The sequence below is a fragment of the Camponotus vicinus genome, unplaced genomic scaffold, assembly GCF_025532165.1.
Source record: "Camponotus vicinus isolate PSW18456_S1 unplaced genomic scaffold, iyCamVici1.0 SCAF_1, whole genome shotgun sequence".
Lineage (NCBI taxonomy): Eukaryota > Metazoa > Arthropoda > Insecta > Hymenoptera > Formicidae > Camponotus > Camponotus vicinus.
Window position 1 is genome coordinate 12,997,200 of NW_028141945.1, and position 15,813 is coordinate 13,013,012.

Consider the following 15,813-nt stretch of genomic DNA (forward strand, 5'->3'; position numbering starts at 1 on the left):
AAGCCACGTTGTTAAAACGTACCTAATTATGAATCCCAAACACACAATCGTATATAGCGATAGTAACAATAATTTCATGACGATAATGATAATAACAGTGAAATTTGTTAAAAGACATTTCTGCAGAAAATGTAACGCACGTTTGGAAAAAATATATTACCTTACATTTTTTTAAATATTACCTGTTAAAAAATAAATGCGTTTCTTTTCTTAAATTAAATTATACAGACTTTTAAAAATATTTAAAATATCTCTTTCAGACTTGTCGAATGTTCTTTCGATGACAAGCTCTTTAGCCCATTCGTAATCGATTTTTCTCTTGACATTTTCAATAAGAAAATAAGAAAATAAGAAAAAATCACAAAAAAACCATCCTTAAAGAAAAGAGTTTACTTTACAGTCTGCCTAGCAACCGTCGACTTTAGTCTGTCCGATAAGTCAAGGAAGGAAAATTAAACGGAGGACGACGAGCACCGTTAGATCAACGTTCAGGAAGTATGCAAGAACGACAGATACGCGCAATCTTAATCCTGTGAAATGCGACATCGCAAAGCGGAAATTTGACCGAAATGAAAGCCAGTCGTTTTACAAGCACACTCTTATCTTAAGCTGCATGCCAATCATATTTCGATTCTTGTGTTCGATACTTTCTCACCGATTTTTTCGTACGGATATGCTAATAATTATATATATATATATCAAACGTAATCGTACGCATACGTTAATGCGTGCTGTTAAAATGATCACGTGTTGAAGGATCACCCGAAAAATTTACATCTCTCGTGCACAAGGGGTCTCGTCTATTGTATCTCCCATTAATAATATAAATAGCTATAAATGGCTGTTTATGATTATCACTTCGTGATTTACAATCAGCGATTTGCAAAAGTGATAACTCACCTTTCGCGAGACGGTTCAGGATGAGGTCCTTATGTTGCGCGGTATGAGGCTCAGGAAGCACGACGAGAAGATAACAGCCACTCAGGGGCGACGGTGGTGGGTGCTGTTGCTGTTGCTGAGTAGTCGCTTGTACCGGTACCGTGGCGCCGGTATTAGGCGTGCTCGGAGACGCATTCTGTTCGGCGTTAGTCGACATGGCGCCCTCCCCTCCTCCTCCTCCACCCTCTCCGGTGGGGTCCGTGGTACTCATTGCTGCAACATTATAATAGAAGATATTTATTGCTGCAATATATATATAGAAGGTATTTATTGCTGCAGTAGAAAGTATTCATTGCTGCAATGTTATAATAGAAAGTATTCATTGCTGAAATGTTATAATAGAAAATATTCATTGCTGAAACATTATAATAAAATTCATATGATTAATTGGTTTTAATATAAAAATCAATTATATTAAATATTGATAGAAATTATTGAAAGAGAGATTTATGGTCTTTACATATACAGTAAAGCAAATGTATATAAATTTCAAACAAATTGATATATGGATAATTTCTTTTTATATTGATTCTTATCGTTTTTATTAATGAACATATCTGATCTGTCAGACATTAACGATGATTTTTCCTGTTTCAGTGATTCATATCTTATCGTAATTTATTCTTAAATCATATAGATAAATTAGATTCAAATATATATTTTCAATTATGTAAAAACGTAAATGTACATACGCGCGTATAAAAGTACAGAAATGTCTGATCATTGAATGTTGATTACTAATTAATGCCATATTAAGTGGTTGCCAGTCCACTCGTTTCTATTTTTTCATTTAAGTGTAATTAACTTTTTACACCGCTATATTTATTCCCCTGCGATAGTCGACTATTAACGCTTCAATTACCAATATAATTAGTTCTTAAATCACACTTAAATTTCATTGCTATAACGAATCTTGAAGACGAAGAAAGATATATAAAATTGAGAAAAAAGACTTTTTTGATATTCTCATGAAAATAAGTTTCTAAATTTTTCACCAAGGAATAAGACAACGACTTAACGTTACCACGACTATTGCTTTCTATTAGTGTGCACACGTCGCATGCATGATGCTAATTGCAATTAACGCGTTTGACGCGCCGCGAAAGAGCGAAGAACGAGAGTTGTAGCCTGCATCAGATGATTTATGTTCCACTATCACTCGACGATTATTCGTTAAATTTACCTCGGTCCGCCGCGCCATTATACCATTCTATACTCTCGGATGCTCCATCTGCATTGCGTACGAGATGAAACGGAGGCCTCGGGGCCGAAATAGAAGTGGCGAGAAAAAACCTAACATCGAGCGAGGGGTTACAGCGGTACACGAAGCGTTGCTCTCTCGCTTTCTATTCGCTCTTCTTCTTTTAACGCGGTCGCGGATCGCAATCTCCCTTGTTGAAGACGATATTACCCTTCTAATGCTCGCTTTATGGCCGGCGACCATACGTACCGGCCAACAACGGAACGATCAATCGTTCGCGCTGGCATCGAAAAAGTCATGGCGAGAAAAAAACGTGTGTGACTCGCTACCGAGAAAGTTGAAGAAGAATTTAACGAGCAATTTCATTAAAGAGAATGTCTAAAAAAAATTACGAGATCTATGTCTATGGAAATTTTTGGGTAATTTTTGACAAATTAATTTTTTTAACTGCTTGATAAAAATTTCAATTTCAAGATCATTCATTTGGAGTCTATTTGAATTTCGACAAATCTAAACTCTTTTAAAGCGAAAGGAAAGGGATGGAATATTGCTAACCTTCCTAAGGAATAAGCCGAACATTGATGAGATTCGAAACCTTACGAGAGATCGAGCTTTCCGACCTGAAAGGAAAATCAGTTCCCCAGGAAGAAGTTACTTGCGAAAGGAAGCCTCACGTGGAAAGCTCGCGAGAAAATCCGCGGCCTCGAAATCGCTGATCGCGAAGGGAGGATATCATTACGATCCTGCGGAGATTGCTTCCTGGTCGCCGGAGCCGGCATTGCGCAGGATTTATCACGAGAATGGCGCTCTCAATCCCACATCCTGTCGGGCGCAATGCGCAGGACGGGCACGAGAGAGACACCGGGTATCCCTCCTCACGTCCGTAGTCCAGTCTTAGATCATTGATCCAAATTCTGGTTGTGGAAACGACGAGGGGAGACGGCCGAAAATGTTCTTGCTGACCGAATCGTGATCGATTCACGCAACACCGATTTCGTTTCGTTCAGTCACGAAGGGACGACTATCCATATTCAGTCAGACACGTACATCAGGAAAAGACAATAGGAGTACCTGATCGTGGTTCGAACACTGTCGCTGGAGCTGTCACTCTTCCTCTTTTTCTCTCGTTGATTTCCTTTCAAGTCCTTCTTCTTGCGATGAAAAACGATCGAGAATGTCGGGTCGCACTATCACGTCGGGGGAGAAACTTTCGGACTTGTGACGAGATCGCCCCACCACGATAACCGCGACTGCAGTGCAACCCCTTGGTAACAAGTTGCCCCCTCTCGCGGACCGCTCGATGATGCGGCCGATAAAATCCATACGTCATATCGCAGGCGAGAAATATCGTCGGCGCGAATTTCGTCATTACGATTGCATGTTCTTCAACCCATCTGTCGTTTGGTTGTTATCGATGACCCGGTTAAACAGGCGGTCGCCGACACGTAAGGGATTTCGATCGATCAGGTTCCTAGTAATAACTCACCTGGTTACTCGTTACACCCTCCAGCAATATTCCGAGTACCGGGAAAATCCCAAAAATCCGGATTCTAGATAATCAGGTATCCTGGAGGGCCGCCGCTGTTGTTGTCGCGATGATTGTTGCCCTTGAAGACCCGGAATCACCAGGGATGTGTCCTTCTATAGGGATGGGTCGCGGGTACGTTGGAGATGACACGTCACCGAGCTGCCCTTGTCCCTTCGTCCGCTCTCTCGAGACCCGGCCGGGGCCCCACCTTTCGCGTACTTTGCGCACCGCGGAAAGTACTGTACGAGGTCAGCGATTGAGAATACTCAATGATGATGAGATTAAAATATCAAGTACAGCGAGAAGAGAGAAATATATAGCGAACAAAAAAGGAAATTAGGGCGGATAACAGATAAAAATATAGAAAGAGAAAAACAATCTCAGAGAGAGAGAGAGAGAGAGAGAGAGAGAGAGAGAGAGTTAAAAAGAAAGAGAGAAAGACGTATGAAATGTATATACCGAGGATCAAATACGTTGATGCTGGTCGTCTCCAAAGACGACGGGGTTGAAGAAGAGCGAAAGAAGAAGAGAGATAGAGAGAGAGGAGAGAGAGAGAGCTACGTGAAGACCGGCGATCGACGAACGGCCTCCGTCGGCGTTCCGTAGTCCGATGCGGAAGCCTCTCCGTCGATGTGGGAGTACGACGTGAAATCCTCCTCTCCTCTCCTCGATGGGTTCTCTTCCCTTCTGTCGAGAACGACGACGACGACGTCGATGACGAATGCGACGACGGTGACGGTTCTCACAATGCTTGTTGCGGTCCCTCGACTATCAAAGCTCGGCAGCAACACACTCGCGTTGCGGGCTGCCGGCTCTCTGACTCGGGAGAACTCGCGACGCTGCGGCCCCCTGCGTCGGCGGCGGACCCTCTCCGTCCCTCCTCACCGCCGATCCCTCCCTCCCTCCCTCTCTCCCTCCCTCCCTTCCCGTCGCGACGCACCGGCACCCCCACTAGTCGCACACGGCGCGTTTGGTCTTCCGCGCAGCCGGGCCTACCGCCGTCATCGTGCCGCCGGTCTATACACCACGTCAGGGACGATCACGATGTAGAACACACTTCTGGAGTCTGCTGGGTGTCGCGGACAAACCAAGGGGCAAGGGGAAAGGTTGGCACGCGGGGGAAAGGCATGGATGCGCGGCCATCGCGCCGGTCGCGCGGAGGAACCGGCGACCCGGACGTGCCGGAAATGACGTAACGACCACCAGATCGCGCGGGGGGACCTGCGGGGGATGGCTTTTCCTTCCCTTTCCGAAAGGGGTCGTCACCGAGTAGGGCAGAAATAACGAGAAGAAAGGTTCGAACCTACGCGTGCGTAGACGATAATGGGATAAATCGGCGAATGGGATCGTAATGTCTTGGAGGTTACCTCGGGTAATAGCGATAATAGAGCAGGTGGTAGATAGATAAGACAATTAGACAGTGGTCGTTTTTGCTGCCCCTACAATCGGAAGATTGCTCGGCATTTATAGATTGATAGAAATTCGAATAAACTGAATTTTACTGTTCCTATAACAGACATTTACACTTTTAAATCTCGATGTGATTTTATTGAACGATAAATTATGAGCTTGCTAGAATAACGAGTCGTGCGAACGACTAAACTGGGTGACCTTGCGGAGGATGATTTCGATTGAAGCGGATGATGCAATTAATGACAAGTGGATATCGGGTAATGCATTATTGCCCTCTTCGCCTTCCCTTCCCCCGTTCTCTTTCCGCTGGATTACCGTACAAAACAAGTTTTGCTTTTGCTCATTTTGTACTGTTTCCGCGTAAGACCGGTAATTAATCAATCGACGCGGTCGCTTTGTAAGCCGTATAACGAGGGGGACCTGAGGTATGGCAAACCGAAATGCAACACGCGACAATGACAGGAAATATAAACGCCTATTACGAAGGATGAGAACGAGATTTATACGAAGTTGGTTTCATTCTACCTACATCTTTTAATTTCACTATGCATTTTATACGTTTATTATTTTTTACCTTAGCGAAAAATAATTATAAAAATATGGATAAATCAATATTTTGAATGAAAATAATAAATATGTCATGAGAGAGATATACTTTAACGGCTCGAGAATGTCGATATTTTCGTAACGTTTTATGCATGTTTATGATTTTATATAACTAGCTTTATTTTTACTCATCTATAACCGTCAACGCTAGCTTGAGAATATCGCAAATTTATCGATTTCGAAAGAAATTAGACGAAAGCGCGTAGTTTGAGAGTTGATACTCTCTCGTATCTTTTACTATACGTGATGGGTGACAAGACGGTGACCATTGGCATGCGGCAAAGAAACATCGGAAACGGGAAGACTCGAGTTTGCTACTCGTATCCGAAGAATTCCCTTCGATTTCGTACGACAGTTGGAATAATGTATCTCAGAGAAGTCGCCGTTGCAACATAGAAAAACGAATTTACCAAGTTCCGAGACTTTACGAGTAAAACCAGATATGTAAAAAGCTGTTTTTTCCTAAAAAAAAAAGTTGAAAAATGCGATTTTTTTCATTGAAAAAATAAATTTGATTTTTTAAATTATTTTTTTTTAATTTTTTAAAAATATTTTTTTATTTATATAATAAAAAAGTTATTATGATTTTAACTTTATTTTAAATAATTTTAATGGATTAATAAGCCTTTGGCGAGAAATTACATCAAACGACATGATTCAAATAATTTTCTAAACTTTTTATTGTACATTTAATTGAACATTATTCGAATGTGTTGTGTTTGGTATTATTTTAATCGTAAAATTCTCTCATCAATCTATTCTTTTAAGAACGATAAAATAAAAAAAAATAAAAGGGCCTTAGTTTTTTATTTGAGACGCTTACATTTTCGTGAATTGCGAATGGAAAGAAGCCAATTGTAAGAGACATTGTACTCTTCAATGATAACAAAAATGTTGAAAAATTAAACATATACAAAAGTATTCGCTAAATAGCTAAATAGCAATAGCAAAGATGTAACACTGATGGGTCCATACGATAATGATATCGATCCCGAAGACGTACTCTTGTCCCGAAGTTGAATGTCGCGGCCTTAATAGTGTGTATTGGGCAGATCGACGGTCATATGGCGTCTGAGCGAAATCCACTCGATGACAGTTAAATATAAAAAGATAGACGGGTTCGATAACGATTTCAAGAATGCGAAGTAATACAAGTTCGCGATTTATCCCCCAGTCATGCTCATTTGTCGCATTGCAGTATATTGTGCGATCCTTCGGACTCTCTCGCACGCTGCAGAAATTCCCCTAATAATCGGACACGCACACGCGTCAATTCTGCTGACGATGAAGTAAAAACGCGCATCATCAATGTATCTCGTTAGAACCTCGTAAAAAGATATAATATTGCAATATTGCACATAATAACACCCCAGTAACTAATAATGAAGAAAATCATTTCCAATGGGGCAAGTTTTCCACTTAATTTCTCCCTCCGGCTAATTTCAGTCCCTCAGATACTAATTTTCAATCTCTCTATATAATAGATTCCTCTTCACGTATCATATTTTTTTTTTTACAATTAAAACGTATCTTCGCGCGCGATTTCCGCTAAATAATTTCACCCAACGCAAGCGTGACCCATCCTGCGGGCGCAAGATTATAAATTACTAACTGAAAATTTTCTTTCGACGTGATACGCGAGCAAAACTGAATATCTAATGTCTCCTGCGCGCAAACTTTCGGGCAGCTTTGCGGGAACGGAAACGTGACTGTATTACCAATGCGTTTATTCACTCGAGTGCGCTCATAATACTTCCTGACGCAGCCGAAACATCGAAGGTGTTCTAACATAACAAAGGCATACTATGAAGCCGTTGTGTATAATTGAGTCTAATCGCACTTCAATCATCTGGGATGATTATGTTGCTTTTCTAACGCACTTCTCACGCACACGGCACCATAATTGTGAGACCTCGCGACAATGGAAATTAAAAATAAAGAGGAGGGAGAGGAAGAGAGGGACGCATTGGAGAGTATATAGTGGAGAGAGTATGCGAAAGAAGCAAAATTGATTGGCATTGAATAAAGAATAAAAGTTTGTTTCTCTTTCTCCCTCTCTCTCTTTCTCTCTTTCTCTTTCTCTCTCCTTCTCTCTTTCTTTGTTTTAAATTTTAATTCGAGAAAGAATCTATTTTTAGTCTACTTAATCAATTATTAGTGCGATTTGATATTTTTGTTAAGAAAAGACGTATTATATTAAGTGCTCTTGCGAAAAAAAAATGTTCGTACTAAAGAAAACAGAGACAGTCGTATTTTTCGAGGCGTCGCGTCGTCCACGTTATTGGAAAACTCGTTTACGCCGCCTTCCACTTAAAAAAAAGGCACGCAGAGACAAAGTTGAATTTACGCTTTCCTACAATAGCTTTAAGTCATGCATTAAACTCCTCCTTATAATATTTAAATTTCAAGCGGTACCGCAGCTTGTGTGTACGTACGTATGTGTACATGTGCCTGGGCACGTGTCTCGCTTTCAAAGGGGATTGATACATTTTTTATAAGGAACGTACAGTCGGTATAGCATGCTTTTACTTGCGCTATAGATGGGATTGCACGTGGATAACGCTCTTATAATTCTTTCCCCGGAAATATGATCCGGAAAATCGTGCATTACATGAGCAAGATCGAACGCAAAAGGAATCAAATTAGCTTGAAATTTAGAGATGCATTAAACGTTATTACATGCTTAAGCCTGATTTATTTCAGTGGGCGTGCTGCTTATAATTTATGCATACATATTACACAAAAGTATATCTCTCCTGGAAATTTGATTAATTATTGTATCTAATTATGGATATAGAAAATTCGCGAAGCTTTCGGAAGACGAGTATCTGTGTAAAGTAAAGCATTTGCCATTTTTTTCTTTTGTCATTTGTGCAAATTTTGAAATTTGATTCGACATCATCTAAAATTGCAAATTCAATAAAAATAAAAATTAAATAATGATAATTGCTAATTATAAGGATCTCCCCTCTCCCCCAGAAAACACAGAATATTGCAGCAACATTGCTGCAATGTTGTAATATTGCAGCAACATTGCTGCAATGTTCTGTGTTTGCTGGGTCTCTCTCTCTCTCTCTCTCTCTCTCTCTCTCTCTCTCTTCCTCTTTCTCTCTCTCTCTCTTGTTAATTATTCACTTAGGTCGCGCGACAGTTACTAATTACGACTAGCCGGTTAACTGTATTCTCAGGTGGAATATCAGGATCGGTGTTGGTGGCTTCACTTCGTGAAACGAAACAACGTCTCCGGAACGAAGAGTAGTTTGCATCTGCTTGTCTCTGCGAAGTTCTGGTCTCTCTCTCTCTCTCTCTCTCTCTCTCTCTCTCTCTTCGTTCTTCAACGATACATTTACATCGCATTGCATCCGACATTGATGCAACTCGCATTAAGAGATTCTCGCAGTGAGATCGCGGTCGTCGATTTATCGATCCGTCGAATAGTTTCGATTGCCGCAGTGCATCCTGCGATTCTCAGTACCGTATGCGCCGCAGATGCGACGAGTGCGATGAAGAACAAAAACATTATTGCACATATCTTATACAAACATTTTTGTCCCTTTCGTAAGATTTGTAATCTTTTTCGTTTTTAAATTTTAGATTTCGTGATTAACGTTGCTTTTCTTTTTTAAAGCTTACTTTTGATCTTATTATTTTTAATTTTTTTGTTTACTTTGTGTACACACACACACACATTTCGTGCAAGAAAAACCAGAGAAAAATGATAATTTTTAGTATCTTACGTAATAGTAGTCATGTAAAGATATTGATAATAAATATTGATGTAGATATTTACAATGTAAAATGGTAATTTTTAATATATTATATAATAGTAGCCATGCAAAAAGATATTGATATTCATAATAGATATTATTTATAGTGAATGTAAAAAATTTTTCCTATAAAAAAGGTTTTATAAATTGAAAGAAAGAACTTTAATATATATTCCACAGAAATAATATAAAATAATTAGAAATATAAAATAATCAAGAATTTTCAAAAATTTAAAATCAATAAATATAAAAAAAATAATATTCCTAAATTTGTTCTGAAGGAGAAGCTTTTAATAATACTTTAAAAAATAATATAAAATAATTAAAAGTATAAAATAATATTTCTAAATTTCTTCTGAACTTTTACGACATATTACGCGAGTAAACTTTGTTTTAATTGAATTTCAATATATATATTCAATATATATAATTATATTTAAATATATCTAGAACAAATTCCATGAAAAGAATTCTTATACCTTAATGAAAAGAAAATACCTAATCGTTTCTTAAATTTGCAGAAATATTCAGATACAGTTCCATTTTACAAATAAGACTTCCGATTTAAGTGACTCAATTAAAAATTCCAACAATAGCAATCGCAGACGAGATAATAGTTGGGGTGTAAATCGCGCTTCTTACAGCCCTGATTATACTGCGCGATGCTAGTATTGACCGGCGCCCTTTACTAACCGTGTCGAGAACATCAGAAACCGAAGTATAGCAACCCCCTCCCTCCCCCGCTCTCTCCTGCGCCTTTCTTCTCTTCCTTTCGAGAAGTTCGATCTTCCTTCGCGCATCCCCCTTCCTTTTATTACATCCGGTACTTATATATATATATATATATATATATATATATATATATATATATATATATATACTCTACGCACCTGCGTTCTCCGCAAGCATGATTATAATCCGATATTTCAATTTAACGAGGCATCCGCACTTTCGGCATTTTCAATTATTCGCTCCTGAATGTCACAGCATCTGGTATCTTGTGCAAGAATTACATTATGTTTGTAAAAAATTAAGACTATTTTTCTTCGATGAAAATATCGAAGCATCGATTCAAATTGTAGTTTGAAGAGTTTTAATACTCTATTCGCTTTGTTTGAGTGGAATTTTAATTCGAATTATCGTGATGTTCAATCTCGAAAATTGCAAAATTGTATGAGACAAAATAGCGTTTATTTTAAACAAAAGTATGTAGCTGCTCGTTGCAATATTTTACCTTAAAAACAACCATGTGTTTTCTTTATCGATTCCTCTCATTATTTTGTGCGTAAAGATATTGAGATAAGATAATCGAGAAATGAATATTTCATAATTTATGTAAAATTATGTTAAATTAAAATATATGTAAAATATTTCATATACTTCAATTTTTTAGCCATTTTACCCTTATAACTTTTTACGTCAAATATTGTAAAGAATTGATTTGTTAAAAAAATTAGGGTGATTTCATTAAAAAAAAATAGATTGACCTTTACATGATCTTGAAAAATAATCTTAAAATTAGTTAAAATTCGAGATTATCAATTTCGTCTGAAAGATCTTTGTGCACGACAACAAGTTTCGGGGAAGACCCCCGGCTGGCCCGTCGCTCGTAAACACCCTGTATATTATTAATTGTACCGGTCGCCTATCTATGACGTTGCACTCGAGAAATTGATTACAGCCGGTCGCGCGGAAGGCGGATATCTCTTCCCGGTAAAGGGAAGCGACGACGCCGTTAACAACATTGATTCTCGCGAAGTAATCAGAGCGGACGATTTTAATTAATGCACACGACGACGAAAGAAATCTCTCGCGAGAAGCATCGACCTCTTTGCGCACCGAAATTTATTACGATCGCGTGATGGCAAAAGACGGTCCATATTTTAATATTGCAATTTTTTATGTCGAATATCCTCGGTTCAATTCCCGGTTCACGCCGACAACTGAGAAGAGCTGTTATTCAAATGATGATCCTTAGCATGATCACACGGTAATCTATTTCTTCCGTCGTATCTATTTTTCCTACGAGGCCGGTTCCGTATTCAATTGGAGTGATAAGGTTATCGTAATTCCTTCGGTGGATTCCTCGGCGAATTCTCGACGCAATAATCCGGAACGAGCGGTTAATATATATCACGCTTATCGCCGACTACTAGTCTACTAGCGACTACTATTTGCGAATTAATTCGCGAATTAATGTAACCGCCCGAGCGAGTCGATTCAATAATTATCGCCTACACCTGACGGCGCTGTTACCGGTTTCGAGTATATCTCCGAGTGTAGTAATTTTCAGCGTACAATCTCTTCTACTGTGCTACTTGCTTTTATCGTCGCGCACGCAAGCGAATTATTCGCTGTGTTTCGCCAAATCAAATATGGAATTTTGCCGATAATTCGCGAGGGTCAGCGCGGATTCAATATTAAAGTACCATGACAGAGAGTTTTATGTAGATCTGAATAATTGGGCAAAGATATTTAGAAATTAATTTTATCCTTGTGTAATGGAAACTAACGATCGCGATTGCAATTTCCAAGGATACTCGAGATCACCGCTTTCTTTGAGTTCCCATTTCGATTGCAACTTTGTTTCTGCGTACGTTCTTGCTTCTCAGCAATATGATTATTTCTGACATAACACGGACAAATATTCGATAAGATAACTTGTAGTTGTTTCTAAAGATGTAAAAAATCAGTTTTCAATAGAAAACATACGATTGAAAAAACATTTTACCTCATTGAAAAAAAATAAATGTGATTTTCTTGCATTATTTTTTTAATATAACGTTATTTTTCTTTATACTCTCTCTTTTAATATAATAAAAAAACTAAAGTTATTATTAACTCAAATTATTAGTTTTTAACTTATCTCTTTTCAAAAATAATTTCAATGAATTAATAAATTAATGAGATATTTGTCAAATTATATTAAACGCGACATGATTCAAGTAAATTTCAAATAGATGTATGATAAAAATTTTTATTATATCGTATTTGATTTTATATTTTAATATAGAAAAATTTTATTAATCTATTAAATAACTTTCGGAAAAAATAAATTAAAAATATAAAAATTGTAGTTCTTTTTATTTTCTTTTTAATAAAATAATGATTAAAGTATATTTTTACGAATTACAAGTTTAAATTAATTTGTTGTCGGGGAATTTATCTAATTAGAAGTGGTAATAATATTAACTACATAGACAATTGAAATTATATTAACTATATGTATAAACAATTGAAATCACAAAACAATTAAACGATCCACATTTAAAATAGTAGCGATTGGCTCAAATCTATCTCAAAAAACAAAATAATGAAAAATCATCTTGTAATAATAAAAGTATAAAGCTGTTAAATATCTGAAAAAATACAAAATTTTGAAAAAACAAAAAACAAAACTTGTTGTTTTCGCAAAAAATTGTATTTTATGAAAAAATCATTTTATTTTCTTTTTCTATTTACACCTCTAATTGTGTCATTCTCTAAGAGATTGAGTGATGTACTAATTTCGACACTAATTGTAATACGATTGCAGTGCTGCCGGGGATAATAGAACGATTCAATTACTAAAGCTGAGTTGAGTTATGTTGCATTCTAGGAATATAAGCTTGCTTAGATATAAAACAATATCAATTGTTTAAAAAGTTTGCTATTAAAAACATGAAATTTAATTACTCTAATCTGGATGTGATCTAGAATTGAAATAAAAAAAAGAATAAAATAATCTTACTCCTTAATAATAAGCAATAATTAATTTTATTATTTGATTATAATATATTATAATATATATTAGAGAATTTAAAATTTTTTATATGAAACAGGGAGAAGAGAAAATATAGAAGATAGACATACATGAAAGCTAATGTTTATTTTTATATTATCAAGGAAAGGAAAATAATACGTTTCTAAAATAACATATTTTAAAATAATTTTTCGAATTTTCAACACATTTGATCTCAAAGTGTTTTGCGCGCATTATTATATATGTATATTATTTAATATACACGGCAAATAATTTTGTGACAGCGAGAATCGAAACAATCTCCGGTTGCCGATGTAATTAGATGCGCAGGATCGCGTTTTAAGACTTCCTCCCGCGCGCAAATTTATTCCAAGCGCTTAATATTGTATGTACTTAGAGATCGGGTGGAGAGAGAGAAAGAGAGAGCAAGAGAGAGAAAGACTCGGCGAGCAATTAAAATCCTAATTAAAGAGTCCGTGACCGACGGCCGTCTGGCGGAGCGTTACGAGACACGAGAGAACTTCACCGTTCGACAGTGCCGTTCGGTTTTACATATGCTTATTAAGAGCGCGGCGGAGGTACTATATTTGCATGGCGGTCATTATCGCGCGGCTCGAATCGTTCCCTACTTTTGCATCTCGCATCGCGATACCTCCGTTAACCCCGCGCATACGCTTTTGCAGTTCTCTTGCTCTTTTTCTTTATGCCTTTTGCTCGAAATTCTATTTAAGGATTTAGTCTACTCTACCTCTCTCTTTGTGTGAGAGACCATTTCATTAAATAAAACAAAATTATTTAATCGAACAATTTTGTTGATTGAACGTGTAAATTAGTTTTTTTTATAAAAATTATGTTATTGGGAAAAAAAGTTAAACGCTACGTTAATAAAATAATATTTTGTTTGCATGGATTTATTTATCTCAATAAAATTTGTTGCGCTAAAACAAACTCATCCATCTCATCGCGTTCTAAATAATCGTATTCGTTGCTTGAATTAAATTGTTTAGTTGAATATCATAAGTTGTTTCGCGCATGTAGTCAATTGTTATGCGGTGTAGTATAGTGTGCAGTATATCTCCAATCATGGTGAATTCATCTGAACGGGAAATGGTAATTAGTCTCGAGTGCGAAAATTTAACTGATATTTTTCATGGTAATTTCTTCTAATTTATGCTATTATATAAGTAGAACGAATATTCTTATGCAGCGAGTCAAACTGTGTGAATGGTTGCTTATAATATAAGTACTTGGAAACCTAAGAATTAAAATCGAAACAAAAATAATCCTATTTATCTAATTAAGGAGCCTATGTATCTAATTAATAATTCTCTTCCGTTCAGAAAATAATGTCGATTTTGAAACATTCAAACTTCTGAGAGAGAGAGAGAGAGAGAGAGAGAGAGAGAGAGAGAGAGAACAGATCTCTAAAGTTTAGTAAACTGTAATTGGAAAATTCGATAATATTAATATACAAATGTGATTCAGTGAACAAAATTTAAATAAGAAATAATCAAAAATTTGATTTTATACTATTACAATTTTGTTCACTGAAAAAATTTATGTGTGTTAGTGGTACCAAATTTCCAACTAAATTTGTTTAAATTAGAGATTGATCTTTTTGATGATGTTTAAACAGTACGTTAGTATTTTTAAGTCTTAGTAATTAGCTTTTTTAGTTAAAATACGAGCCTCTGCACGTAGCGTGTCCGAAAATGCATAGTTCGACGGTGTGACATACTGCTGCTTCTCGTGTAATTGTCTGAAATGAATAAACTCGATCTAGTTTTATTCTGTGGGATTTTTATAGGATACTGAATTTAATTTCATTAGAGAAAATAGAAAAATAGCAAAATAAGATCATTTTAAAATTAGACATTTTAATTTTGCTGAAATTTATTTACTTCTTAAAGATCCGAGAAATATTAATTATTTATTAAAATATATAGAAATATTAAGAAATATTAAAATATTTAGAAAAATATTAAATATATTAACTTTATATATCAAAAATGTGTTCTTTCTTTGATTAAAAAGATTGAAATTATTCGATCCATTAGCTTTCAAAATGTTCATCATACCAATCTTGAAAACAGCATTTTGAGAAAATCAAATTTAAAGTTTTGTAGGTTTATTTGGAAATCTGCGTTATTTTATTTAAAATCTGATAATTCTATCAATTTTACGAATTTTTATATATTCTTCAGATATCATATTTTCACACAGAAAATGTAAAAAAATATCGTTTTCTTAATTCTCTAAAAAAGAATAAACCTTTAATTCATTTTTTTAATAAAACTCTATATCTGCATAAACACAAGTCGATTACTCTTGGAACGATTCACAATTAGATGCAAAACAAATGAGGCGTGATAAACGTATGTCAATAGTGATATCAAGGTATTTCAGAAAAATTTTATCGGTTTATTAATATTTAATGAGAAATTTAATTTGGAAAAAAGTATATTAATATTGACTGAAATATTTTTCAAGAAAAATACCATCATTTTGAAGAGAAAATTTCAGAGAAAATATGCTAAATTATCGATATCTCTATCGAAGATTAATTTCTCGAGATTAGATATTTTAAAATAGGTACTACGATTCTTAAATATAGAGT

At 36.1% G+C, this 15,813-nt stretch overlaps 1 protein-coding gene across 3 annotated transcripts in view; it reads right to left on the bottom strand.

Moving 5' to 3' along the window:
* LOC145975626 (uncharacterized) overlaps positions 1-4,493 on the bottom strand; it is a 55,584-nt gene extending 51,091 nt beyond the window's left edge. Inside the window, exons 1-3 of one of the 3 annotated variants that reach the window (XM_083106224.1) lie at positions 4,128-4,493; positions 3,627-3,907; positions 901-1,152 (exon numbers count right to left, since the gene is read on the bottom strand). In XM_083106224.1, the coding sequence (XP_082962350.1) occupies positions 901-1,150 (250 nt within the window). In that variant the 5' untranslated portion in view covers positions 1,151-1,152; positions 3,627-3,907; positions 4,128-4,493. Of the gene's footprint in view, positions 1-900; positions 1,153-3,211; positions 3,394-3,626; positions 3,908-4,127 lie in introns of those variants that run through there. The other 2 variants (XM_083106245.1, XM_083106234.1) reach the window with 2 other exon arrangements.
* Positions 4,494-15,813: the final 11,320 nt, after the last annotated feature.